At 38.7% G+C, this 25,969-nt stretch overlaps 1 protein-coding gene across 2 annotated transcripts in view; it reads left to right on the forward strand.

The window, feature by feature from the left end:
* KIF13B (kinesin family member 13B) overlaps positions 1-25,969 on the forward strand; it is a 200,005-nt gene that overhangs the window by 165,875 nt on the left and 8,161 nt on the right. For both annotated transcript variants that reach the window (XM_072796102.1, XM_072796103.1), the window contains 2 exons: positions 264-375; positions 7,499-7,632. In XM_072796102.1, the coding sequence (XP_072652203.1) occupies positions 264-375; positions 7,499-7,632 (246 nt within the window). The remainder of the gene's footprint in view (positions 1-263; positions 376-7,498; positions 7,633-25,969) is intronic.

Genomic DNA, 25,969 nt, shown 5'->3' on the forward strand with positions numbered 1-25,969 from the left:
AAAGAATGTTAGGACAGAACTGAGGAGACTGGAAATTGAACTGGAGGGACTATCCCAGTGTTATGTATTCTTAGTATTTGGGAAATTAATACTCTGATGATGAAAAGTATAAGAAGATAGGTACTTAAACAGTCAAACCTGTCATATCTTGTGAAGGGAATAAAGCTTTCATAATGGATGACAGGTTTTTCTTAAATATCTTTAGGTTCTTCTGTTAACTGCTCTATTTGAATAAAAAACACTGCTTTTGTCCTATTTAACAGGGTCGATGGGAAAGTCAACAGGATGTATCACAAACTGTAGTTTCCAGAGGAATAGCTCCGGCTGCCCCATCCCTCCCTGACAGTCCCCCAAATAATCATTCCCCAGACCCAGGTAAGTTATATTTTCACTTGTCAACCACCATCATGAAGTTTGGGCATCTTCCAGAAATAGTTTAAATCAGGATTTCCTACCACATAACCACTGACCTGCTAGTTATGGTCATCTGACTCTTTCCCTTTTTTGTCTTAACATGTTGAGTTACATTGATTTTTGAAAGTTGAATTTATATTGTATCCTTCTGATAAATATCACTTTATCACAATGTCTTATCCTTAACATGTGCTTGATTCTATTTGCTAGTATTTCGTAAAGGATTTTGGTGTGTGTGTGTGTGTGTGTTCTATGATAAATATCTACTCGTCTTTTCTCATAATAATGCCTTTGATTGGTTTTGGTGTCATGGTTATGTTGGCATCATGAAATGACTTGGGAAATATTTCCTTATTATCTTTGTTCCTGAAAGATTTTATATACTTTGTATTACTTCCTTAAATGTTTGACAGGATTCACCACTGACACTTTCTGGTTCTGAAATTTTCTCCTTGGGAAGCTTTTAAATTATGGCTTCAATTTCTTTAAGATAGGGTTATTTAACTCATTGTATTTTCTTATGAGTCAGTTTTTATAAGTTATGTTTTTCAGGAAATTTTGTTTCATCTAAATTTTTATGTTTATTTCAATAAATGTTATAATGCTCCCTATTGCCCTTTTAATGTTTATAGGCTCTGTTGTGATGTTCCTTTTTAAAAATTTTTTGATAATTTTTGTTTTCTTTCTGGTTTTCATGAATACTTTTGAGATAGGTTTTCATTCTCTCAGTCTTCTCCCAGAGTCAAATCTGGTCTTTCTTTCTTTATTGTTTGTTTTGTTTCATTGATTTCTATTTCTGTCTGCATTTCACAAATTTTAGAATGTGGTTCTTTCGTTTTTATTCAGAATATTTTCTAATTTCCCTCTGATTTATTCTTTGACCCATGGGTTATTGGGTAGCATGTCAATTTATTTTCATATGTCTAAAGGGGGAGGAACTTCTTTTTATTAATTGATTGCTTATTTAATTTCATCACAATCTGAAAGACTCTTCAATATTTCAGTCTTTTGGAATGTTTTTGAGACTATGTTCTATCTTGGTAAATATTCTATGCATGCTTGAAAAGAAACTATTCTGTTTGGGGCATAGTGTTCTGTATATATCAATTAGGTCAAGGTGGTTGATAACCTTGTTCAAATCTGTATTTGAACAAGATATTCTGTTCTACTGATTTTTTTTTCTATTTGTTCCATCAATCAGTGAGACAGAAGGCGTTAAATCTCCAAATATGATCATGAAAATTACCTATTTTTCCCTTTATTATATCTGTTTTTGTATCATTCTTTTAGGAACTCTGTTGGGTATATACATATTTAGGATTGTTATTTTTTTCCTGATAAAGTGATATTCATTTCATTAAGTGATTTCATTATGAACTGCCTCTTTGTAGCTCTGAAATCCTGTTTGAAATCTGTCTCTCCTGATCAGCTGTCTTTTTTTTTTATAAATATTTTTTTTATTTTTTATTATTATTTTTTAATTTATGATAGTCACACAAAGAGAGAGAGAGAGAGAGAGGGGCAGAGACATAGGCAGAGGGAGAAGCAGGCTCCATGCACTGGGAGCCCAAGGTGGGACTCAATCCCGGGTCTCCAGGATTGCGCCCTGGGCCAAAGGCAGGCGCCAAACTGCTGCGCCACCCAGGGATCCCCACTGATCAGCTGTCTTTTGCTTATTGTTTGAATAGTGTATATTTTTCTCAGCCTTTTAAATTTTGGCCTATATTTTTTCTTTAAATTAAAGTGATTGTCTTGTAGACAGCATATAGTTAGGTCTAACTTTTCTTTTTTATCTGGTCTATCAATTTCTGTCTTTCAACTGGCATGTTCTTTTACATGTAATATCATTATTGTTATGTCTGCCTCATCAGTGTTGGTTTCTCTTTGGCCTTTCTATTTTTTCCCCCACTGTAACTTCTTTTTTGCTTTCTTTTGGGTTAATTGAAAAATATTTTTTAGTATTTAATTTTATTTACATTTCTGGCTCTTTGATATTTCTGTATTTGTTTATTCAAGTCTTTGCTCAAGGACTGTAGTATGAGTTCTTAACTTATCATAGTCTACTTAGAATTAATAATATATCACCTCCCACTGCACAAATAAAAGAATCTTGTAAGAGTATAATTCTATTTGCCTGTTCCTAGACCCCCCTTATTTTATATTATTGTTGTTATATCTTTTACAGACATTATGTACCCATTTTACAATGTTACTCTTTTTGCTTTAATTTTTTCTAAAGATTTTATTTATTTATTTATTTATTTATTCATTCATTCATTCATTCATTCATTCATTCATTCATGAAAGACACACAGAGAGAGAAGCAGAGACATAGGCAGAGAGAGAAGCAGGCTCCATTCAGGGAGCCCGATATGAGACTCAATCCCGGAACTCCAGGATCACGCCCTGAGCTGAAGGCAGACACTCAACCGCTGAGCCACTCAGGTGTCCCCTCTTTTTGCTTTAAAACAGCCACAGTCTTTTAAGGAAATTAAGAGACTATAGATAATCTTTTATGTTTTTCTTCATATTTATTATTTCTGGCACTATCCAGTCCTTCCTGAAGTCTTATATTTATGGATATCATTTCTCTTTAGCCCAAAGAATATCCTGTAGTATTTCTTATTGTGCAGTTATCTTGGAGAAGAATGCTCTCCCCTTTTGGGATTATGATTTCACTTTTTTTGGAAGGATTTTTCCACTAGTAGCACTTCAAAGATGTTATGTTATCTTTTAGATTCCTTTTCTGCTGAGACTCAGTCATCATTTGTGTCTCTTTTCCCTACATGTAATATGTCTGTTTACTCTGCTATGTTGTTTGCTTTCATAGTTTTCTCTAGTTCGTTTTTTTTCTTCTAATTTTGTTTGTTTGTTTATTTATTTATTTTTATATTTTTTAATTTATTTATTTTTAAAGATTTTGTTTATTTATCCATGAGAGACAGAGAGAGCGAGAGAGAGGCAGAGACGTAGGCAGAGGGAGAAGCAGGCTCCCTCCAGGGAGCTTGAGGTGGGACTTGATCCCAGGACCCCGGGATTGCAACTTGAGCCAAAGGTGGATGCTCAACCAGTGAGCCACCCAAGTGCTCCTCTATCTTTGTTTTCAGCAGTTGGATTATGATATACTTAGGTATGGTTTTCTTTGTACTTATCTTGCTTGCGTTTCATTGATGTTCTTGGATCTGTAAGTTGAAGTTTTCAACAAATTTAAGAAAATGTTCAGCTATTACTTCATTAAATTATTCCCCCTAACCATTTCTTCTTTCTCCACTTTCTCCATTTGAGAATCAAATTACACATATGTTAGATTGCTTAATATTACCCTACTGGTCACAGAAGCTCTATTTTTTAAAGAAATGTATTTTTCATCTTTTAATCTTACTCTTATTTCTTCTGGTTACGTAATTTACCTGCCATTTCCAACCTTCTTTTAAGCACATCCAGAAAATATTTTATTTCATTGATTATCCTTTTTAGTTCTAGAATTTCCACTTTTTTTTTTTTTTTTAAGTTTCAATTTCTCTGCTGATATTCTTTACCTGTATGTTTGTTAAGATCAGATTCTTCTTTACTTCCTTGGACCTGTGTACAAAAGCTGCTTTAAGGTTTTCCAGTATCTGGACCATTTCATGGTCTGTTTTTCTTGACTGCTTTTTTCTTGACTATGGGTCCAATTTAATGAGTTTTGACCATTGTATTTACCTGTGTAACTTATACTCCAATTAAGATATACAAGATTTATATGACTCTAGTTACTCTCCACAATCAACCAATATTCTGATTTTTATGCTTTCAGGTTAGTTTTGCCTGTTTTACAATTTCATATAAATGGAGTCTTAACATTATATACTCTTTTTATGTTTAGCTTCTTTTATTCATCATTTCTGTTCATGTCTCCATACTGTTGCATCCTTTAGTAATTTATTTTTTATTGTTGAGAATAACTTCACTTTCACAGTTGAATTTACCATAATTTTTAATTAGTTCTTCTGTTTGTGGACATTTGGTTTGTTTCCCAGTTTTTGGCTAATGTGAATAAAGTTTGTTCTTGTACAAGTCATTTTTGTGAACATTTCTCTTGAGTTAATACTTAGGAATAAAATTACTAGGTCATAGAGTACCATCTTGTTTTAAAGTTCTGTAATTTTTTTTTTTTTTTTTTTGAGAGCATGCATGTGTGTGTGCCAATGGACAGGAGGAGGGGCAAAGGGCAAGAGAGAATCTTAAGCAGACTCCATGCCTAGCATGGAGCCCCATGTAGGGCTCCATCTCACGACCCTGAGATCATGAACTAAGCCAAGATCATGGTCAGAAGCTTAACCAACTATCTACTCAGATGCCTCAAATTTGTTGTAAAAAAAAATTGTGGGGTGCCTGGATGGCTCAGTCAATTAAGTGTCTGACTCTTGGTTTTGGCCTGGCGCATGATCTTATGGTCATGGGATTGAGCCCATGTAGGGCTCTGTGCTTAGCATGAAGTCTGCTTCAGATTCTCTCTCCTTCTCACTCTTCTTTCATTCAAATAAATAAATAAATAAATAAATAAATAAATAAATAAAATATTTAAAAAAATTGTAATAGGGGTGCCTGGTAGAGCTCATTCAGTTAAGCATCCGACTCTTAATCTCAGCTCAGGTCTTGATCTTAGGGTTGTGAGTTCAGGTCCCATGTTGGGCTGCACACTGGCATGGAGCCTACTTAAAAAATAATAATAATTTTTAAAGATTAAATTTAAAAATTTTTAGTTAATGCTTACTTGATTTACATATTTATGAGTTTGCTTTGCTCACATCATTGCTTCTTGCATCTTACTTTGTTCTAAGTTTAGTTTCTTTTTTGTGAATTATACCCATTATCAGTGCATTTAGCAGTTGTCTATTAGTGACAGACCCTTTCTTTCATATGTTGAAGTTTTTATTTTGCTCTCACTTTGAAGAATCCTTTTACTATGGTATTTATGGTATATATATCAAACATAACAAGAGTAGAAGAGTAATACAATGTGCCCTTATGTACCCCTCTCCAGCTTCAGAATGATCTGTTCATCACCAATCTGATTTATCTCTATTCCTGCTACTTCTCTACATTCTCTAATGATTAATTTGAAGCAAACCTCAGATATCATTTCATCTGTAAATATTTGTACATGTATCTCTAAAGCAATACCCCCAATAACATTTCACTCTTAAGAAAACTTGAAAAAAAAGTCCTAGATATCATCAAATATCTAGTCAGTGTTTATATTTCTCTAGTTGGATCAAAAATATTTTTAGTTATTTTGAATGAAAAATCTAAGTGTAAGGTTCATATATTGTGATGGGTTGATATGTATCTTGAGTTAAAGTTTAATATTTATGTTCTTCTCTTTTTCCCCCAAGCATTATATATATTGAAGAGACCAAGTCTTTGTACAGTAGTCCCTCTGTATTCTTACTTTCGCTGGTTCCTTCCCAATGAGGTTTTTAAAACATGGTTTTCTGTCTACCTTATTTCCTGTGAATTGGTAGTTAGTTCTATGGTCTTGAACAGATTCAGGCCAGTTTGAGGGAGGGCTGGGAAGTAGAATAAATGAAAGAGTAGTTTTGTGTATTTATCTCAGGAGACACATCATATCTGATTGTCTCTCTTTGTGATATATGCAGCATTTGATTGATTATTGGCTAGATCTTTATTTAATTAGGGGTCATCCTCAGTGTAGAATGTTAATTTATTCTATAGAGAACTCTAGATTGTCCCTATTTTTTTCTTTTAGCATTTAGATGATTATGTTCTTCTGGCTCTTTATTCATCTCAAACTTATTTTCTCTGTTTTGTTTTTCTCTTTCCTATTTTTGCCTTGTAAATTATTTGACTTTTTGACTCAGTTTTAACATATCTCTTGGCATTTATCTCTTTGCCTTAGGTTTTTAGTGATGGCTCTCATGATTATAAAATACTTTCATCCTTTCACTGTCTACTTAGAGTTAATATTATACTACCTTATATAAAATGTACAAACCTTGGAACTGTATGGGTCCATATACCAAGTGTATTACCAATAAGCTTGGAGTCATTTCAGGGGTCAGTGTGGGATAGAGGCATGTATGTGGATGCTTGTGTGCTTCTGTTCAGTGCTTCTGTTCACATACAAATTCCTCAGGTTGACTTGCTTGTTCTTTTAAAAGTGTTATGTGGATATAGTGTTTTATCATTTATGAGTTAGATTACATTCTCCTAAAAATTTAGTTTTATTCACTAAGGGGAAACAAATCTTATATCATAGGCATTGTCTGCATGACTGCTCCTAGCCTTTGGTAATTTAGAGTAGGTAAGAACATGGTTGGTTCAGAACTTTGATCTCTTTCTTGTGAAAACAGCCCAGACATCACCCTCTTTTCAAAAGGTCCATTTCAGGGCTCCTGGGTGGCACAGTCGGGTAAGCATCTGCCTTTGGCTCAGGTCATGATCCCAAGGTCTTGGGATGGAGACCCACATTAGGCTCCCTGCTTAGTGAGGAGCCTGCTTCTCCCTCTCCCTTTGCTCCTCCCCCTGCTTCTGTGCTCTCTCTCTCTGTCAAATAAATAAATCTTTAAAAAAAAAGAAAAATATAAAAACAAAACAAAACAACAATAGGTCCATTTCATCATCTTTATTCAGTAAGTAGATATGAGAAGCTAAAGTTGGAGAAAACACAGTCCCTGACTTCAAAGAGGTTAAAGTCTAGATAAAGAACAATACATGTGTGTCATTAGCTATATGATTTAAAAATGAAAAAAACCCGTCTTATTCTAGGGCAGAAGTTAGCACATGAACCAATTAGTGACAAGGACTGGGATTGGATTACCCTTCAGATACTAATAGAAACATTGGATATTGGATGTTTTAGAAATACCCTCATTGCTGTTATTTAATTGGAAAAAGGAAACAACATTGTGGTTGAGGATAGCTATAATAATATGATGTTTTTCTAATATTTTTTAAGGATACTTTTTAAGAATTGATGTTATTAGGTTCACTACAAATGAAACTTGGCAAATTTGTAGGAAAGAAAATGTCTACATTGTTGTTTACCCTTAACTTCTTTCCCTTTCTGTATTATTGACAGGACTTAGTAGCCTAGCGGCCTCCTACCTGAATCCAGTAAAATCCTTTGTGCCACAGATGCCAAAGCTCTTGAAGTCTCTCTTTCCTGTCCGCGATGAGAAAAGGGGCAAACAGCCTTCTCCCCTTGCACATCAGGTAAAAGCATCAGGAAAGGAACTGTGAACATTTTCTACTTCCCAGTGGAACGATGCTCTCTAGTGCACAGATGCTAGAGGGAGATGGATGGCATGGATGGAACTGGGCTTTTAGGCCTAGTAAAAGCTTGTGATCATTTCTCCTCTACTCTTCTCCGAGGTAACAGAGCTGTTGAAACTTATTGACAATCTCAATCCTTTTTGCTTTTAAAAAATGCCGAGCACACTGCTAATGTGATTTATGGTAATATTACTTAGAGCAACAATAGTAAAATTTATGAAGTGCACTTAGGGTTGTTTGTGTATTGCCAAACAGAAAATGTAATTCTATTTTTAATTCTTGATTTCATTTCTTATTTCAAACAATTTTATATCATCACTGTCCTTCCGTCTCCACCTCTTTTCCCTCTGCCGTGGTTTACCTGTTCCTTCATTTAAAATATTAAATGTGATCACTTGTCTTATTTCTCCTTTTTCTTGAAACTCTCTACCCAACCTTCAAATAAGTTTTAGAGAAAATCTTAGAGTTTTCCACATAATCAGGAAACTGCTCTTATGCAAGGGTGAATGGGAAGCCTGTTGGAAATGTAATTTCCAGCCTTATATAGGTGTGAATTCAGCAGAAAATGATAAATGAGGATTTATTTATACTCCTTCAAAAACACATACAGTGCAAGTTCAGTTTTTGAAGTAGGTCTTTTGACATTAGCTTATCCACATTCACTTAAAACATTCAAGTTGCAGAAATGCAGGTGAATCCTTGTCCTAGACCTTAACTATTTAAAAGAATTTTCTGAGTTTATGAAGGCATATTCAAGGATAGTGGTATTAGTTTTGTAAGGCTGCTGTACAGATATATAATTTTTTATATCTAGCATTGTATAAATATGTACTTAAGCAGATGTGTACACATAGTGTATGAAAAAAATAAACGTCATGATTTTGGATGTTTGAACTAACTTTAAGCACATAGGGATGCTTGACAGTTACCAAAGAATCTATGACCACGAGAGCTAAAAGAAATAACTAGTCTAATACTCAGTTGGGGTTTAGGTAAAAATGATTTTTCCAAGGATTTGCTGTTGTATATGTTATTTTGTCCTAAACTTCTACATCATTGTTTTATAATGTATGATGCATGGACTCTCTGTGTCAGAATTTCCATGGTAGCTTTTTAAGAAAGGTAACTTTTAAAACAACAATAACCGCCTTACCTTATAACCCAGACTCCATGTAGGGGTGCCTTTGTAATCTGTATTTATAAGCATCCAAGGTGATTTTTACCAAGATGTAAAGTTTAATAAGTACTCTTTCAGTCACTCTTTGGTGAAGACAGAGTTGTAGAAGTTAAAGGAAGTTGGTATGGCATTAGAAGTTACTGAATCAGACTACCATAGTTATAGTTAGTTTGTAAAAGCTGCATTGAATTTTTGATATGGCAAGTCAGATCACTTGCTACAGTAAATTATTTTTACTGTTTGCGAGTAATTGATTGGTTCTTCTGGATATGAGAGGTACAGTCATGTGTTAGAAACGTAGTGATGGGGATCCCTGGGTGGCGCAGCGGTTTGGCCCCTGCCTTTGGCCCAGGGCGCGATCCTGGAGACCCGGGATCGAATCCCACGTCGGGCTCCCGGTGCATGGAGCCTGCTTCTCCCTCTGCCTGTGTCTCTGCCTCTCTCTCTCTCTCTCTCTCTCTCTGTGACTATCATAAATAAAAATAAAAAAAAAAAAAAAAAAAAAGAAACGTAGTGATGGCAAATAGCTGCATTTTGTAATGTCCAGTTTAAGAAAGGTGATCATGAGATATTTTGAAGATCTCTTGCACAATATTTGTCCATTCAGTTTACTTTGTTTGAGCATATGTGAGCAAAAATATTAGAAAGTTACCCCAAATATTTCATATTTCATAAATAAATGAAAATATAGATACAAAACTGGTCCTAATGAAGACACCAATGGTGGAGCTAAATGGTCCAGTTGGTTGTGAAACCCCCACTCCACTCCACTGATGGGCCTTTCCTGAAGGGCACCAGGGAGCTGCATCTTGCCTGCACCGTTCCAGTGTCCTCTGACATGGCATCATACTTGAAACACTCATCTCTAGGCTTCAGCGTGGTGACATTTGCCTGGTTTCTCTCCTGCTGACCGCTCAGTCTTTCTCAATTGCCTTTTTGGGGACCATTTATTCCATCAGGCTGGTAACATTCAGGGGCCCAGAGCTCCATCCTGGACCTTCTCTCCATGGGTCATCTCATTCAGTTCCATGGCTTTAACTATTTATGTATTGACAATGTTCATATTTCTATCTCCAGCGCTGACTTTGCCCCTGAGCTCTGGCCTCATGGAGCTAACTGCCCATTAAGCTTTCCCACTTCTAAATCAATTAGGCATTCACATTTTACCAGTCCAGAACATTACTCTTGGTTTCAGCTCACAAGTCTGTTTACTCTCAACACACAGAAGACTTAAAAATACATGCCCATCTCAGTATATAGCACAGATGTCCACCTAGTTGCTCATCCCTCACAAAGAGTCCATCAGTAAGATTTCGTAGGTACTGATTCCAATCCAGCAACTCCTGGTCATCTCCATTTCTCATCAGTCATTCATGCCACCGTAGTCTCTTGTCCAGATGATTGCAGCAGCCTACATACAGGTCTGTCTGACACTCTTTGCCTCATGAAGTCTTTTATTCACAAAGTAGCCTAAGTGGCCTTCCAAAGTCTTACTTTAGTTCATGGCTTGAAATCTTCCACTGCTTCTCACTAAAAGTGAATAAAATCGGGACACCTGGATGGCTCAGTGGTTGAGCATCTGCCTTCAGCTCAGGGCGTGATCCCCGTGTGGGGATCGAGTCCCACCACTCCCTGTGAGGAGCCTGCTTCTCTCTCTGCCTGTGTCTCTGCCTCTCTCTTTGTGTCTCTCATGAATAAATGAATAAAATCTTAAAAAAAAAAAAAAAGAAAGTGAATAAAATCTAAATTCCTTGCTGTGCCTTCCATTGTCTTATATGATCTGATCCCCTGACCTTTCATCTTTATGCCCTTTATTTCTTCTTTGTTCACCATACTAAGCCATTTTGGCCTTTTCTTTCTTTGTTTTTCTTTCCTTCCTTCCTGCCTTCCTTTCTTATTCATTTGAGAGAGAGCACATGAGCAGGGGACAGGGAGGAGGGCCAGAGGGACAGGGAGAAGCCAACTCCCCATTAAGCAGGGAGGCTGAGGTGAGGCTTGATCCTAGGATGCTAAGATTATGACCTGAGCTGAAAGCAGTTGCCTAATTGCGCCACCCAGGCACCCCTCTTTCTTATCTCATGAACACATGAAGTTCATTTTGATCTGAAGAATTTTTTGCATTTGCCTTTCCTTCTACTTGGAATACTCTTTGCCAGAGTCATTGCATGATTGCTAGATCTCTAGTAGAGTGATCTACTATTTAGAATAGTCAGGATAGGCCATTTTTTTTTTATTTTTTTAAATTTTTTTAAATTTATTTATGATAGTCACACACAGAGAGAGAGAGAGAGAGGCAGAGACACAGGCAGAGGGAGAAGCAGGCTCCATGCACCAGGAGCCCGACGTGGGATTCGATCCCGGGTCTCCAGGATCGCGCCCTGGGCCAAAGGCAGGCGCTAAACCGCTGCGCCACCCAGGGTTCCCAGGATAGGCCAGTTTAAGGAAGTACATTTGCATTTAGAGTGGCCTCCACCAATTAAATTAAAACAACAGCTTCCATCACATCAGTACACTACTACCATATTTAATCTTTTCATTGGATGTTATTATGTTATATGTTTATTGCTTAACTCCTCTCTAGAATGTAATCCTTGAGGGCAGGGGCATAGTTGATATGAAATGTGTATTGGTTGACCATTGACATATATTCAGATTATAATATTAGATAGTTTATTTGTATCAGTGTCATCCAGCGGTATAAAGAATGTTTACAGGTGAGAGAATCACATCTGAGGGGGCACTTGCGATATCAAGACATAATTATGAACTTTCTTTCCTGGATTGATAGAAGTTCCTTTATAAAGAACTATTCCTAAAGGAGAGGACAACTTAAGCTTATCATTAGGATTTAGTTGACCAAAGATGCTTGTGTTCATCTAACTTATATTAACTATTTCTGGTAAAGCTCTAAGAGCAGTAAATTATAATTTTAAATGACATTGTTAAATAGAAGTTTCCCTTACTAGAGCCACTTTAAATATACTTTAAAGTCGTTGCCATCTGAATGGTGTTTCATCCTTGGAAATGGAGCATTGTAGTGCCAATGGGATTTCAAAATAACAGCAATAAGAACAATGCTGTATTAGTTAGATTTTTTAGTGCCCCCTCCAATTTTTTTTTTTTAAATAGTAGTCTTTACTATAATGCCATCCCATTTAGTTGGAAATCAGATTTGATACCTAAGCCTGAGAGTCTTACTTTTTTTTGATGATCTACCCTGCCCCTTCTTGTGGAACCTCCAACTCCTCCAGGAAAAAGATCAGCTTATTTCCAACCGGTCTTTGCCTCAGAGTTTCCTCTGCTATTACCCAGGAGTTAGGAGGAGGGAAGAGGAGGTTTTCTCTAGACTTAACAGCTATAGATTAGCCCACTGTATCTCAGATAATAAATGCTTCATCATTCTTCAGTTGACTTGTCTGGGTCTTACTTCAAGTGGGAAGCTCAGAAGTATATTCAAGCCCACACTTGAAAATGGTGCAATTATGATCTTTCTTTTCTAAATGACATACTTCTACCAAAGTAGCATATAAATTGTACTTTCTTTTACAGGCCAGTATTAGCTTGTGCTTCTGGACAGTTAGCATTCCCTTTTTTGTTTGCTTGTTTATTTGTTTACACTCTTGGCAATGCAGTTCTCCTTTTTTATTATGTTGTTTAATCAGTGTGTAAAAATACTTAAAAAAAATAAAAAAAAAAACTTAAATAAGAAACTTTAGATCCATTTTTAAAATTTTTCATCTTAATTTTGTTCTAATGTTCTTAGAATGTCAAGATATTTCTTGAGTAATTATTTAAAAAAATACATGTGTTCTAGCTATCATCTGCAAACTTTTTAAGGGCATAGTCTGTCTGCACTTGGGTCATAAACAGAATATTGAACAATAGAGGGCATGAGAGAGGAGGACCTTGTCATAGGCAACTCAGGATCACTCCTCAAGTCACAGGATGTTTTAGTTCTGTATTTTCATTAACTGCCACCTCCAATCCACAGTTCTTCCTCTTTCTACCAAAGAGACCATGGGAGACTTTGTTAGATACATTATGGAAATAAAGGAACACCATGTCTTGGCCTTTCTCTGTATCACCAGTCTTGTAAGCCTAAAGCACATTCAGGCTGACCAACATTCCTAGACTATATGTTCACTACCTGGCTTTGCCATAGCTCTGTGTGAGGTATCTAATGGTATGACTTACCAGTAGTGTAAAGAAATACACAAATATTGTGAAGTTTGCTTTCTATTTTAATTCCATGTTTTGTTTGCTGCTAGTGCTTTGTTAATGCACTCATTTCAGTGGCCTATATGAATAGTCATTAAATAATCAATACCAGACTAAAAAAACTATGTGTTATAGAATAACATTAAAGACAGAACCCAGGAAAAATAGAAATCAGGGCATATGCCTAAAAGGAATCTGGATCAATTTTACAGTATGGGAAAGAATAAATATGAGATTAATATTGCATAAGACTCAGAGATAATAAATGGATAGTAACCTTGCAGAAGATATGTAATGTTTAACAGCACGAAAAACAAAAACAACCCCCCCCCACATGGTTTGAGAATCAACAGAAACAATACATGGTAACCAAATAGACCATGTATGGTAGCACATTCTTTTATTTCTACCCCACCCTCAACTTTCTCTTTTTATCATTTGGAAAGCTATTTCTCTCTCCATTTCCCATCGAACTATGATGAAAGATATTAAAACTTCTTCCTTTTCTGTATTTCTGTCCCAGTTTAGTTTGGAGGCTTAAAGTCCTCTGAAATAGTCACAATATTGAAGAAACCCCCATGGACTCACCTGAATGCCACCCTTGGCATTATTAGACCACACTTAGATTACTGCACTTGGTTCGGGATATGTTACTACGGGAAATCCATTGACCAATTGGAATTATTTCAGGGGATAACGTCAGAAATGATTTATGAGGAAGGATTAAAGGAGTTATTTATAGCTTGACCAAACAATGACTAAGAGAGCTGACTGTATAAGCATTCAAGGGACGGCAGCGCCAAGGCGGGGAGAACTGTGTAAGGATGGCTCGCTACAGCAGGGGGTGGAAGGCGTAGAATGACAGAGATGAAATTAACAAAGAGAATGGTAGCAGCTGTGAATAAGTAGGGTGATTTAGAGATAGCAGGGTGCTCTCTTAAAAAAAAAGGAACGCTGTGGAATTTCTGTCACTTCTGTTTTTTAAAAATAAGATTTTGAGGAAATAAAAATAGTTCAGGTAAGAACTGAGGAATGGGATAGGACCTCTTTCTACCAGTCATTGCTATGTTTCCAATGTTAGGTAGAAGAGAAGCAGCAGTTGTGTAATGAAGGGGGGATGATTCTCAAAAAAGTACTTTTAATCAGTGTGTCCTTGACATTTTCAAACAAGAGTGTTCGATACCCTCCCCTCATGGAAAGATACAAACATATATCCATGGTGAAACTCTAACGAAAAGATTAATGTTTATTAACTTGTTCTTTGGAGTCAGCAGCTTTTCAGAACAAGATGCTATTATTTTTTGGCATTCTATTTCAATATTTGAAAAGATCTGTGGATCTTTCTGCATAGGGTAGAAATTAGTTTATTCTGAAGATTTAAAAACAAAGATTCATATATTTTATAAAACGTCTTGGTTTGAACATCTTCATGAAGACTTATGTTTCTCATTTTTATGGGAATTTGTTTTTGTTTGTAATCGATTTCTAAATTCCAGAAATGCAAAGACTCTGCACTGAAAGAGGTGGCAGCTGACAAAATTGCAGTCTTTGACCTTCTGATGCAAGTTTAGTAACTAATCTGGAAAATAATGAACTGCAATTAATGAAATCTCTACTCATATTCAAGTGTGTTTCTCAGACAGCACATAAAATAATTGAAAGAACTTCCTGCTCTCTAATTAGTTAGATTGAATTAATTTGGCATAATAGCTTTTTTCATGTATCTAGAAGTTTGTGTTCAGATGAAGCTATTTATGTACTTCAAACCGTAGGACTCCAAATGGTATCTTTGGTTCATCTAGAGAATTAAAGAGTTAATAATATTCAGTTTAACTTCCACCATCAAAAGCACGGTCACATTTCTAGCCTATGTTTGTGTTACGGCCTATCCCTTTTCAGTGTCCTGCACTTCACTGGGGACTGTCTTGTCAACCACAGGGATATTTTTCTCCATTTTCAACACTGCTTCCACTGTAGAGGATGGACAAAGACTTGAGGGGCGAGAGCAGCACTCTGCACTTCTCTGATGCTGATTGAGAAGATGCCTATGTAGTTAGTGATATTGTCTTTCATGTTTGTGATCCTTCTATATATAAAATGGGAAAAAATAAACCAACTACTAGTTCTTCCCTTGTGCACAAAAATGGTGTTTTAGGGCTACTCATACTTGGACTCCTTTGATAAAACAAACCATATAAATGGTTATCCTTATGTCATCATCACCAATGGTTCGTCATCGTAACTAATTAAAATAAGAAAGAAGAATTTATGCCTTGTTTTCTAGTCTTCAGTGTTCCTTAATTGTTCAGTTATTTTTAAAATAATGTATATGGGGGTGCCTGGGTGGTTCAGTGGGTTAAGCCCCTGCCTTTGGCTCAGGTCATGGTCTCAGGGTCCTGGGATCAAGCCCAGCATTGGGTTTCTTGCTCAGAGGGGAATCTGCTTCTCCCTCTCCCTCTGCTCCTCCACCTTGCACATGTGCACTCACTCTGCTTCAAATAAATAAATCTTTAAATAAATACATCTTTAAAAAATTTAAAAGGAGCTCCTGGATTGCTCAGTGGTTGAGCGTCTGCCTTTGGCTCAGGTCGTGATCCAAGGGTCCTGGGATGGAGTCCTGCGTTGGGCTCCCTGTGGGGAGCCTGCTTCTCCCTCTGCCTGTGTCTCTGCCTCTCTCTTTGTGTCTCTCATGAATAAATAAATAAAATCTTTTAAAAATATATTTAAAAAATAATAATGTATATGAGCATTTTCCCCCTGTAATTTTGTAAGTAAACCACACATAATAAGTATATTTGGATGTGTTATGCTACATTTACTTGTTCTTGAGTTAACAGGCAAGTTTGCACAGGCTTTCTTGAGTACAAAATATTTTTTTTAATTTTTTAATTCAAGGCAAATGATTTCCATTCAGTTGCTTTAGGGATGAATTCTTAGGCACTTTTACTACTGATAGTTTCCCCAAATCATAACATTTTGCTCTCTTCACGCCAGAAATGTATGGATACTGTTTTGACAGGTAGTGAGTTGACAGGGTTGTCTTCACAATCAGATATAGGAGTTTAAATAGTGAAAATAAGAGTTTCTGAGGCAGTACAGAAGTTGGTTGAAGAGAGCTTAGTCTCTCTCTCTCTTTTTTTTAAACATTTTATTTATTTATTCATGAGAAACACAGGGAGAGAGAGAGGCAGAGACACAGACAGAGGAAAAAGCAGGTTCCATGCAGGGAGCCCAACGTGGGACTCAATCCCGGGACTCCAGGATCATGCCCCGGGCCAAAGGCAGGCGCTAAATCGCTGAGCCACCCAGGGATCCCCTGACCTTAGTCTCTTTATTCAGAAATTGTTGTTGTGCACTTTTGTATGAGTCTCTAGATTAGAGATTGGCTCACTTTTTTTTTTTTTTGTGAAGGGCCATATAGTATTATTTGAGGCTTTGCAGTCCTGTCAAAACTAGCCATAGATAGTACTTGTAATAAGTGAGTCTGAATGTATTTTAAGAAAATTTTAGGGCAGCCCGGGTGGCGCAGCGGTTTAGCGCCGCCTGAGGCTCAGGGCGTGATCCTGGAGACCCGGGATCGAGTCCCACATCGGGCTCCCTGCATGGAGCCTGCTTCTCCCTCTGCCTGTGTCTCTGCCTCTCTCTCTCTAGCTGTGTCTCTATGAATAAATAAATAAAATCTTTAAAAAAAAAAAGAAGGGATCCCTGGGTGGCGCAGTGGTTTGGCGCCTGCCTTTGGCCCGGGGCGCGATCCTGGAGACCCGGGATCGAATCCCACATCGGGCTCCCAGCATGGAGCCTGCTTCTCCCTCTGCCTGTGTCTCTGCCTCTCTCTTTGTGACTATCATGAATAAATAAATAAAATCTTTAAAAAAAAAAAAAAAAAAGAAAATTTTATTTATAACCCCCAAATTTGAATTTCATATAGTGTTTTCATGTCACAAGTATTCTTTTATTTCAGTAATTTGAAAATGTAAAAACTATTCTTCACTTACTAGATATGCCATACAGGTAATAGTCTAGATTTAGACCCTATTTATTTATTTATTTTTCTTAAGAGAGAATGTGTGAAAGGGGGATGGTGTGGGGGAGAGGGGGAGAGAGAGAGAGAAGATTACAAGTAGGCTGCATGATCAGCATGGAGCCCCACGGACATGGGGCTCCATCTCATGAACCTGACATCATGACCTGAGCCAAAACCAAGAGTCGGACACTTAACTGACCCTCAGGCGCACCAAAGATTTTTAAGATTCACAAATATTCTGTCTTCTAAGTAGACATCCTTCATAGATACTTGAAAAACTAATAACCACTATTTTGAATAAAGTGAAATTACATTCTTTTTTAAAAAAAATGTTTGTTTTTTGAAATTTTATTTGCTTGAGGAATGCCTGCGTGGCTTAGTGGTTGAGTGTCTACCTTTGGCTCAGGTCATAGTCCTGGGGTTCTGGACTTGAGTTCCCACAGGAAGCTTGCTTCTCCCTCTGCCTATGTCTCTGCCTCTCTCTGTGTGTCTCTCATGAATAAACAAACAAACAAACAAAAAGCTTTAAAAAAAGATTTACTTGAGAAAGAGTAAGCAAGAAGAGTGAGAGCATGCGTGCACTGGAGGGGAGGCAGAGGGACAGGGAGAAGCAGACTCCCTGCTGAGCAGGGAGCCCATAGGACTCAATTCCAGGACCTGAGCCAAAGGCAGAGGCTTAACTGACTGAGCCTCCCAGGTGCCCCATAAGTTGTTCTTTTCACATCAGTATTTAAGTGACTATTAACAATTCTCATATGGAAGTTTAAAAAGTAAACTGGATTCCATAAAAATAAGAATCCTTTCTGACAACTCCAGAAATATTCATATTTTCTATATGTAGTACCTCAAATAAGTTGAACTAACACATATATAAATAATATGGTGAAATAAAAAGTCTGTTTTGATGGTCTTATTCACTTTTACCCACTGATAAAATAGTTTACTTGTTGATCAAAGAAATAGGCCTCTTAGTTGTTTTTTATAATTAAATTTAAATGGGAATATCAGATATTAGGCCCTGAGTGCCTATTTCTGAGGAGCATAGGAACTCTATGTGAGGTTTTGTTCATACTGTATTCCCCCCAGCTGTTAGCACAGTCTTTGGAATATAGCAGCACCTGATACATGTTTGTGAATGAGTAAATTTACAATATCTAAGGTTCTTTATTTGAAAGAAAATATTTCAGTATTATATCAGTATTATATCCTGACTGGTTTGGGGGCTGATAACACAAATAAAATCTTTTGATTTATATTTTATATCAGATATAATTGTTGATTGTTTAAAACTGGGCTTATATAGTAAGCAAAGCTAGAAGTATCTTGGAAAACACCACAACATTCCAGTGATTAGGAAAACCATAGTATTTTACAAATGTGCTGAATGTTTACTGTGTGCCGAGGATTTTACATGCATTAGCCCAACAGTGGTGCTGAATTAGATCAGTGCTGTCCAGTAGAAATTTGTGAACCACACATGACATTTTAAATTTTCTGGTAAGCGCCTTTAAAAAAGTAAAAAGAAATAGCTCAAATTAATTTTAGTAATATAATTTACTTAGTTATAATCATAATATTGTCATTTCAATCTGTAATCAATATAAAAAATTACTGAGATATTTTCCCTTTTTTCCCTGTAAAGTTCTTGAAATTAAGTGTGTAGTTTTGCATTTCTAGCACATCTTAATTTGCATACTAAATTTTTGTTGCAAAAACTTCACTTTCTCAGTCAAATAGGCTGCATTTCAAGTGGTCAGTAGGCACATAGAGCTGGTGGCCACCATGGCACAGAGTTAGAGGGTGATATTAGATACTCAGATATTGAGGAAACTGAGACTCAGGTAGATTAAGCACCTTGTCTCAGGTTACAGAGCCTAGTGAGTGGCATACTGAGATTTATATTCAAGAAGCAAAGTTGCATGCACAATTGTGATATTAAGAGATTTCACTGGATCTGATTAGAAATATGCAAGTGATTATATTGTAGAATGAATGAGTCTAAAGTATTTGAGGAAGGGACTGGTCAAGACATGGAAATACAGAATAGGGCCTATTTGTTGTTGTTTTTTTTAAGATTTTACTTATTTGACAGAGAGAGAAAGAGAACAAGCAGGGAGAACAGCAGACGGAAAGAGAGAAGTAGGCTCTCTGCCAAGCAGGGAGCCCGATGTGGGGCTCCATCCCAGGATCGTGAGATCATGGCCTGAGCCAAAGGCAGATGTTTAACCGACTGAGCCACTCAGGCATCCCTGTATTTTCTTTTCTTGCCCATTCCTTTCTTAAAAAAATTATCTGTAGAGGTGCCTGGGTGGCTCAATTGGTTTAGCGTCTGACTTCTGCTTGGGTCATGATCTTGGGGACCTGGGACTCAGCCCATGTTGGGCTCTGCACTCAGTGGGAAGTCTCCTTCCCGTTTCCCTCTCCCTCTGCCCCTCCCCGTGCTCATCCCCTCTCTCTGTCTGTCTCTCAAATAAATAAATAAATCAATAAAATCTTTTAAAAAAACTATCTGTGGGCAATGGGGAATCATTGACTGCTTTATAGCAGGAGAGTGATGTGATCAAATTTGCATTTCAGGAAGCTCTTCTGACTGCAATTTGGAGGGCAGATTTGAAGAGGATAAAACCTGAATCTCTTCAAGTCTATTTAGAAAACCTCATGAGGCATTGTAATATTGGGCAGAAAAATTAAGTCACCTTCCCATGCCTGGCACATTGATACTTTGATGTCACTGATTGAAAGGGGCATGTGGCAGGTAGGGTAAAAGTGTGTCTGGCAGGGACCAGCTGGCAGCCACCTGTCATCCTCTCTGGGAGGCATTGCTTAGAGAATGCATGTGGGCTGGATTACCACCTTCCAGATGTGCAACCCCAGAGGTGACCAGGTTTGCATGAACAAATGACTAATGGGTCAGGTAAAATGCTGAGTTACTTATTTAAAATAAGAAATATAATTTCCAGATGGACAAAAGTGCTGGTGTCATCATAAAAACATGATCTTCACCAGATCACCTGTAAAGCCAGAGTGTGAATCCTGAGGCTGCTTGGTGAGTGGGGAGCTGCTCGTGTGAGCCAGATCCCGCAGGCAACTGAAGTGTCAGTCTCTGGACCAGTGCCGGGTGTTTCCTCCAGCTTTCCTCCTGTGACTTTGCAGTGCCCCTTCTTCCAGTCTAACCACCCTGCCTCTGATTAACATAACCTTTAAAAAGTATGTTTATATTGATTAGGTTATTGCTGAATCTTGATCTTTAGGTAATTGTACGTGTCTGTTTTTATCCATTGTTTGTAACTTTTATCAGAACATATTCAAAGATTAGGAAGTATTTTGGTTATATGGACTCCCCTTTCTTGGTTTTGTTTATTATGTTTTTCTCACATTAGCACCATGAAAATCCCAGGTTGTCTACTGGTTATTTGTAGGAAAGGTAAATTGTACATCTTATATTCTTATGCTTGGATTTAAATGATAGGTTAGAATTGTACAAAAAGGGGGTGCCTGGATGGTTCAGTCAGTAGACTGTGTGATTCTTGCTTTTGGGGTTGTAAGTTTGAGCTCCAGGTTCAGTGTAGAAATTACATAAAGAAACAAAATCTTTAAAAAAAGACATAGAAGATTATACTTGCTTAGAACCCATTGGAAGATGACATTTAAGAATTTATCCAATTCAGGGTAAGGGGTGATTATGAGGAGAGGTTCATTTTCAAACAAGAAAAAAACGCATCAGAAAATTCAGTAGTCTTGGAACGAAGTGATTGTTTTTTGCTTTAAAATATTTCTCCCCTCTACCTACCCAAATGCCCAAATTTCAGAATGTCTTATCTTTCCCAAATTCTCTGTAACTGTACAATTTGGTCTTCTTCATGTCACTTAAGTAATTGATTTGTTCACTTAATGTATGTATTTATTCGTTCAACAAACATGAAGTTATTCATTTATGTACAGGAATACAGAGATGAATGAACCCTAAACTCTACCCTTGGGAGAGCTAAATAGGGTGATGTTCTGGATGCTGTAATACACGTATGTCTGGGGCTGGCACGGTGAAGGCAATTTCAGGAAGTGGATCACACTCGAGCTAAGACAGATATGAATAGGGGCTCACCAGGTAGAACATGATTCCCTAGGGAAAAGGAAGAGCTCGAGGAATGCTCTGGCAAAGCAGTGTAATCAGTTCAGAGTGGGGTTAGCATAACAAGCCAAGGAGAGGGTCCAGCCTCACAGAGAGGTGAGGGTCTATGTATTGCCAAGGTGTTAAAACCTTATGTTTTAGGCAGGAGGATCTCCCAATGACTCATATGCCTAGTTGAAATTCTGAGCTGATCTGCCCTGTTTTCTTCATTCATGTGACATATGAAAACCAGAATTTAAAAATGATGGGCTGTGGGGCACCTGGGTGGTCTGTGGTTGACTGCCTGCCTTTGGCTCAGGTCATGATCCTGGGATCCTGGGATCGAGTCCTGTATCAGGCTCCCTGCATGGAGCCTGCTTCTCCCTCTGCCTGTGTCTCTGCCTCTCTCTCTGTGTCTCTTATGAATAAGTAAATAAAATCTTTAAAAAAAAATGATGGGCTGTGATACAAGAATGACCCTCATCTTCTCCCTGAAATACTTCTAAGCAGTTCTCTTCTTGTAACCTACTCATCTGCCTAGCTCTAGTGATGCTCGGCAGACAGCATGATTGCAGGTTCAGCTGATGCTTGAGAAGTTGGTCCTTTTCCATCTGTCACTGACTCACTGGGCAGCCTGGATGCCTGTAACCATTAGGTGACTGTCTCTGAGCCTTGCTTTCTGTAGTGTGAGATGTGGATAATTATACTTATATTCGCTTGCCTCGTGGGACTTCTCCTTAATATTTATAGCTGCAAAATACTTCGCAGTCATTTTTATTAATAGTTGCCAGATGTGTCGTAAGGATTAATGAACTTATGATCTGAAATGTTTTGAGCTACTGAAATAGGAGGCAACTGCCTGCACAGGGGATATGTAAAAGAGCATTAAAATGCAAACAATACACATTTGGAAATTTGAGCTCTTAGGTGTGAAGGACAAATGGCACACTTAAGATTTCAGTACACTTTGTAGGTATTTTTGGTCTCCTTAATGAAATTCCTGAATTCATCACAGGCCATTGGTAAACACAGAATGCAGGGTCCCCACACCCTGGCGCATAGGCACATGCACAGGTGTACACACACACATGCATCCGGGTTCTCCTGATACCACTGTGACCCTCCTTCTGGTCACTCATCCTTCCTGGGCATCATCTTTGTTTCCCTAGCCTCCCCAGCCAGTTGTTTCCAAGTGTTCAGTCATCTTCTCATATCTAGGTTTTCATTTCCTTTTCCTTTTATCATCTAAGTTCAGGCTCTAATTAGCTCTCCACCAAACCACTGAAGCAACTTCTTAATTGATCTTTCCCTGTTTCGTTCATATCTCCCCCATTTTTAGGGGTGAATCTCCTCTAAGCACAACCCTTATCACCGCTCATTCATTTACCTTTGATAGCTCATTACTGAGGGTGAAAACCATAAAAGCTCACAAGGTCTCCTGCACGTGGCCCTAACCTGCTTCCCTCTGCCCTGTGCAGGTCGCTCTGGATCATTCTCTCTTCCCCAAGACCTCCTGGAAGATTGAGTAGCCTTTCTTGGGGCAGAGGTGGCGGTAGACGGAACGCATCAGGCCCACAAAACACCCTGCCTCCGCCGTGTCATTACTCATGTTCGAAGTGGCCTTCTGCCCCTGGAAAAGCCATTCAGTCTTCAGGGCCTGTCTCAAAGTGAAATCGCCCCCATGAGGGTATTCTAGGCCTGCTTCATTTATCATCCCTTCCTCCTCTGAAACTTCTCTGCGTTTGAAGCTGTCACTCTAATATCTATCAGTTTCCTCAGTGTTTCAGTTATTTTCATATGTGTCCTTGCCAGTCTGCTGAGAGCTAGGCCTGTGACTTTGTGATCTTTGTGTTCTTCACAGCACTTGTTGGAATGCCCTGTACCCTGTGGGAGCTGAGTCTTTGTTGAACTGAATTTGTACATTGATTCAGAGTCCCAGTTATCTTCTTCATGTAGGACAGTCTTTTTTTTTTTTTTTTTAAAGATTTTATTTATTGATTAATGAGAGACACACAGAGAGAGCAGAGACATAGGCAGAGGGAGAAGCAGGCTTCCTGTGGGGAGCCTGATATGGCACTCAGTCCCAGCACTCCGGGATCACGACCTGAGCCAAAGGCAGAGGCTCAACCACTGAGCCACCCAGGTGCCCCCACGTAGGACAGTCTTACGGACAAATTTGAAATACATAGAATACTAGTGAAGCCCTCTGTGCTTGTCACCTAGCTTCAGTAAAAATCAATATGTAGCCAATCTTATATGCCTGTACCTCATCCTTTTCAGCATGAACCTTTCAGAGTTCTCCATTGGAGAAGTATCTATCTGATGCTTATTTGGCCAGTGCTGGTTTGGTAGCCACCACCACTTTGCTCCCCACAGAGGGAGCCCCACGAAGTTACCAGCAGGTGAACCAGAGAAGTAGGTGTGCTCAAAGTACTTGACAGTACACTCAGGATCCATTCAGACACCATCCCATCTTATTTTTGGCACTATTTTTAGCCACTTCATACATGTGTCATCATCCTGTGTCCTGCTTCTCCCTTCCTCTGAATGGTAGGCTTGGGGTGGGCCTGTTGATGAGGCAGATGGTGAAGTTGTGTTGGTGAAGAAGTGCTTAGTGAAGAAGTGATCATTGGGGGTGACTGATGGTGTTGGGAAATGTAAGGACAGATGTGATGTCTCAGCATGGTGGCCTGGAGCCATGTCATGGGGCCCTGGGTACCTGGAGGCCTGTGTGTCCGTGGATGATATGGTGTCACAGGCAGGCTTGTCCCTTCACTCATGTCAGATTTTTTTTTTAACCATTTAGTGGAGTTTTCTAATTCCCCTGAGTCCTAGAGAAAAGTGTAAGTTATGTTTCTATGCTCTGTTCAGGAGGGTAGGAGCCATATCATCTTAGAAGAGGCTTCATCCTGGGTGGTTATGTTCCACCTTTGGTGGGATTTTACATATTTATGCTTTAAGGAGGAATATTTTATTGCAGTCTTGTCCTCCTTAATGAAGTCTAACTGAAGAGTGTAAAGTATTTTGGAGTTTGAGCTTACGAAATGTTTTTTTCTGCCTTTACGAGGAAATATGCTGTGAACACCTTTGCATTTGTGGGGGACTTCAGATACGATGAGAGAAAGTAAATATAAAAAGAAACATGGTGGCCCCTGTATTCAAGGACTTTGTAAGGTGCAGTGGAGGATACTTGCTTGAAAATAACTCCACTGTCGCTGCCTACCAGGTTGCCAGTAGAGTGGAGAAGCAGAGCTTCCTGTAGGTGCTGTGAGAGAGGGGAGGAGCGATGCATCATGGGAGTTGAAAGGAGGGATTTTCCTGGTCCAGGGATCCAGGGAGAGGCTGGAAGGTCATGTGCTTCAGGCCCTCGTCATGTGCAGTGGCCTTGCCCCCACCTCAGTTCTCTTCCATTGGCCCCTCACATTGTGTTTCTTAACCCTACCTCTTACCTTACCTCTCCCTTGTCCTCAGCCCCTAGTAACTCCCCAGTGTTTGCAGGCTATAGCATACGTTGCTTTATTTTTATTTATTTATTTATTTTTTTAATTTTTTTTTTTTAATTTATTTATGATAGTCACAGAGAGAGAGAGAGGCAGAGACACAGGCAGAGGGAGAAGCAGGCTCCATGCACTGGGAGCCTGATGTGGGATTCGATCCCGGGTCTCCAGGATCGCGCCCTGGGCCAAAGGCAGGCGCCAAACCGCTGCGCCACCCAGGGATCCCGCATACGTTGCTTTAGTCTATCCCTAGGTCTTTCCATCTCTTTAGTCATATCTCCTACCATTTCCTACTTGATTGCCTGTCCTCTGTGCCTTTTTTCACATCCCAGTGCTGTTCCCAATTCAGCAGAATTAATTTCTTCTAGCTCTTTTCTCCCAAAGGCAGTCACAAGGCATCATTGGTGGTAGTGGTGCCCTTTGCTAAAACTCAGTTATTTGGTGATGTGAACTCAGATTAACCTCCTAAGTGAACCATCTTGTTCCAGGTGGGCTCTTGTCCCTTCAGGTAAGAGTCTGGGCTACTCAGTAGGACACCGGACTCTGGCCTTCCAGCCTTAGTGCCTGCAGACCGTCCAGAGCATCTTCATGGCATAGAAGCCTCAGGCACCCGGATACATCATGGGAACTGGGAGGACCTGGAGTACTGAGGGCCAGGAGAAGGGAAATGCAAGGATATGAAATCTGCTTCTTTAGGCAATTTAGGTTAGGTAAGAGATGAGTCGTTAGGTGGTTAGCTACTCTTTTACCTTTGGATCCAACAAGAGAAAAGACGCTCCTACTGCACGGAAACAAACTGCGACACCTAAGTTTGCCAGGACGGAGCTCTCTGGGAGCTGAGCATTCTGAGGCGAGATCCAGACTCTGGCGCTGGAACGGGGAGATCTGGTTGATGGAATAAAGGCAGAAGTAGTGGATTCCTGGTTTCTTTGAGAGAATCCTGTCTCCCTCTGCCATTGTAAACCCAGCAGCTCTAAAAGAATGTCGGATTTCTTCTCCTTCGAAGATACCAGCTGTTTCTTCTGACATGTCCTTATCCTGGTGCTATTTATTTTTTTACTTTTTGTTGTTGTTGTTGTTGTTCCTTGAACCACATGTCCGTAAGTACTGAAGCCCTTTCTTGTACTGCTGCTTACACACCCAGTAATTCAGGCCCTTATTCCCTCACATCTGCTCTGTTGCTGGAATCTCATCAGTGATCTTCCTACCTTGGCCTTTAAATATTTCTCCAGTTTGCCCTCTACCAGCAGATC

Source organism: Canis lupus, chromosome 24 (genome assembly GCF_048164855.1).
Source record: "Canis lupus baileyi chromosome 24, mCanLup2.hap1, whole genome shotgun sequence".
Classification (NCBI taxonomy): Eukaryota; Metazoa; Chordata; class Mammalia; order Carnivora; family Canidae; genus Canis; species Canis lupus.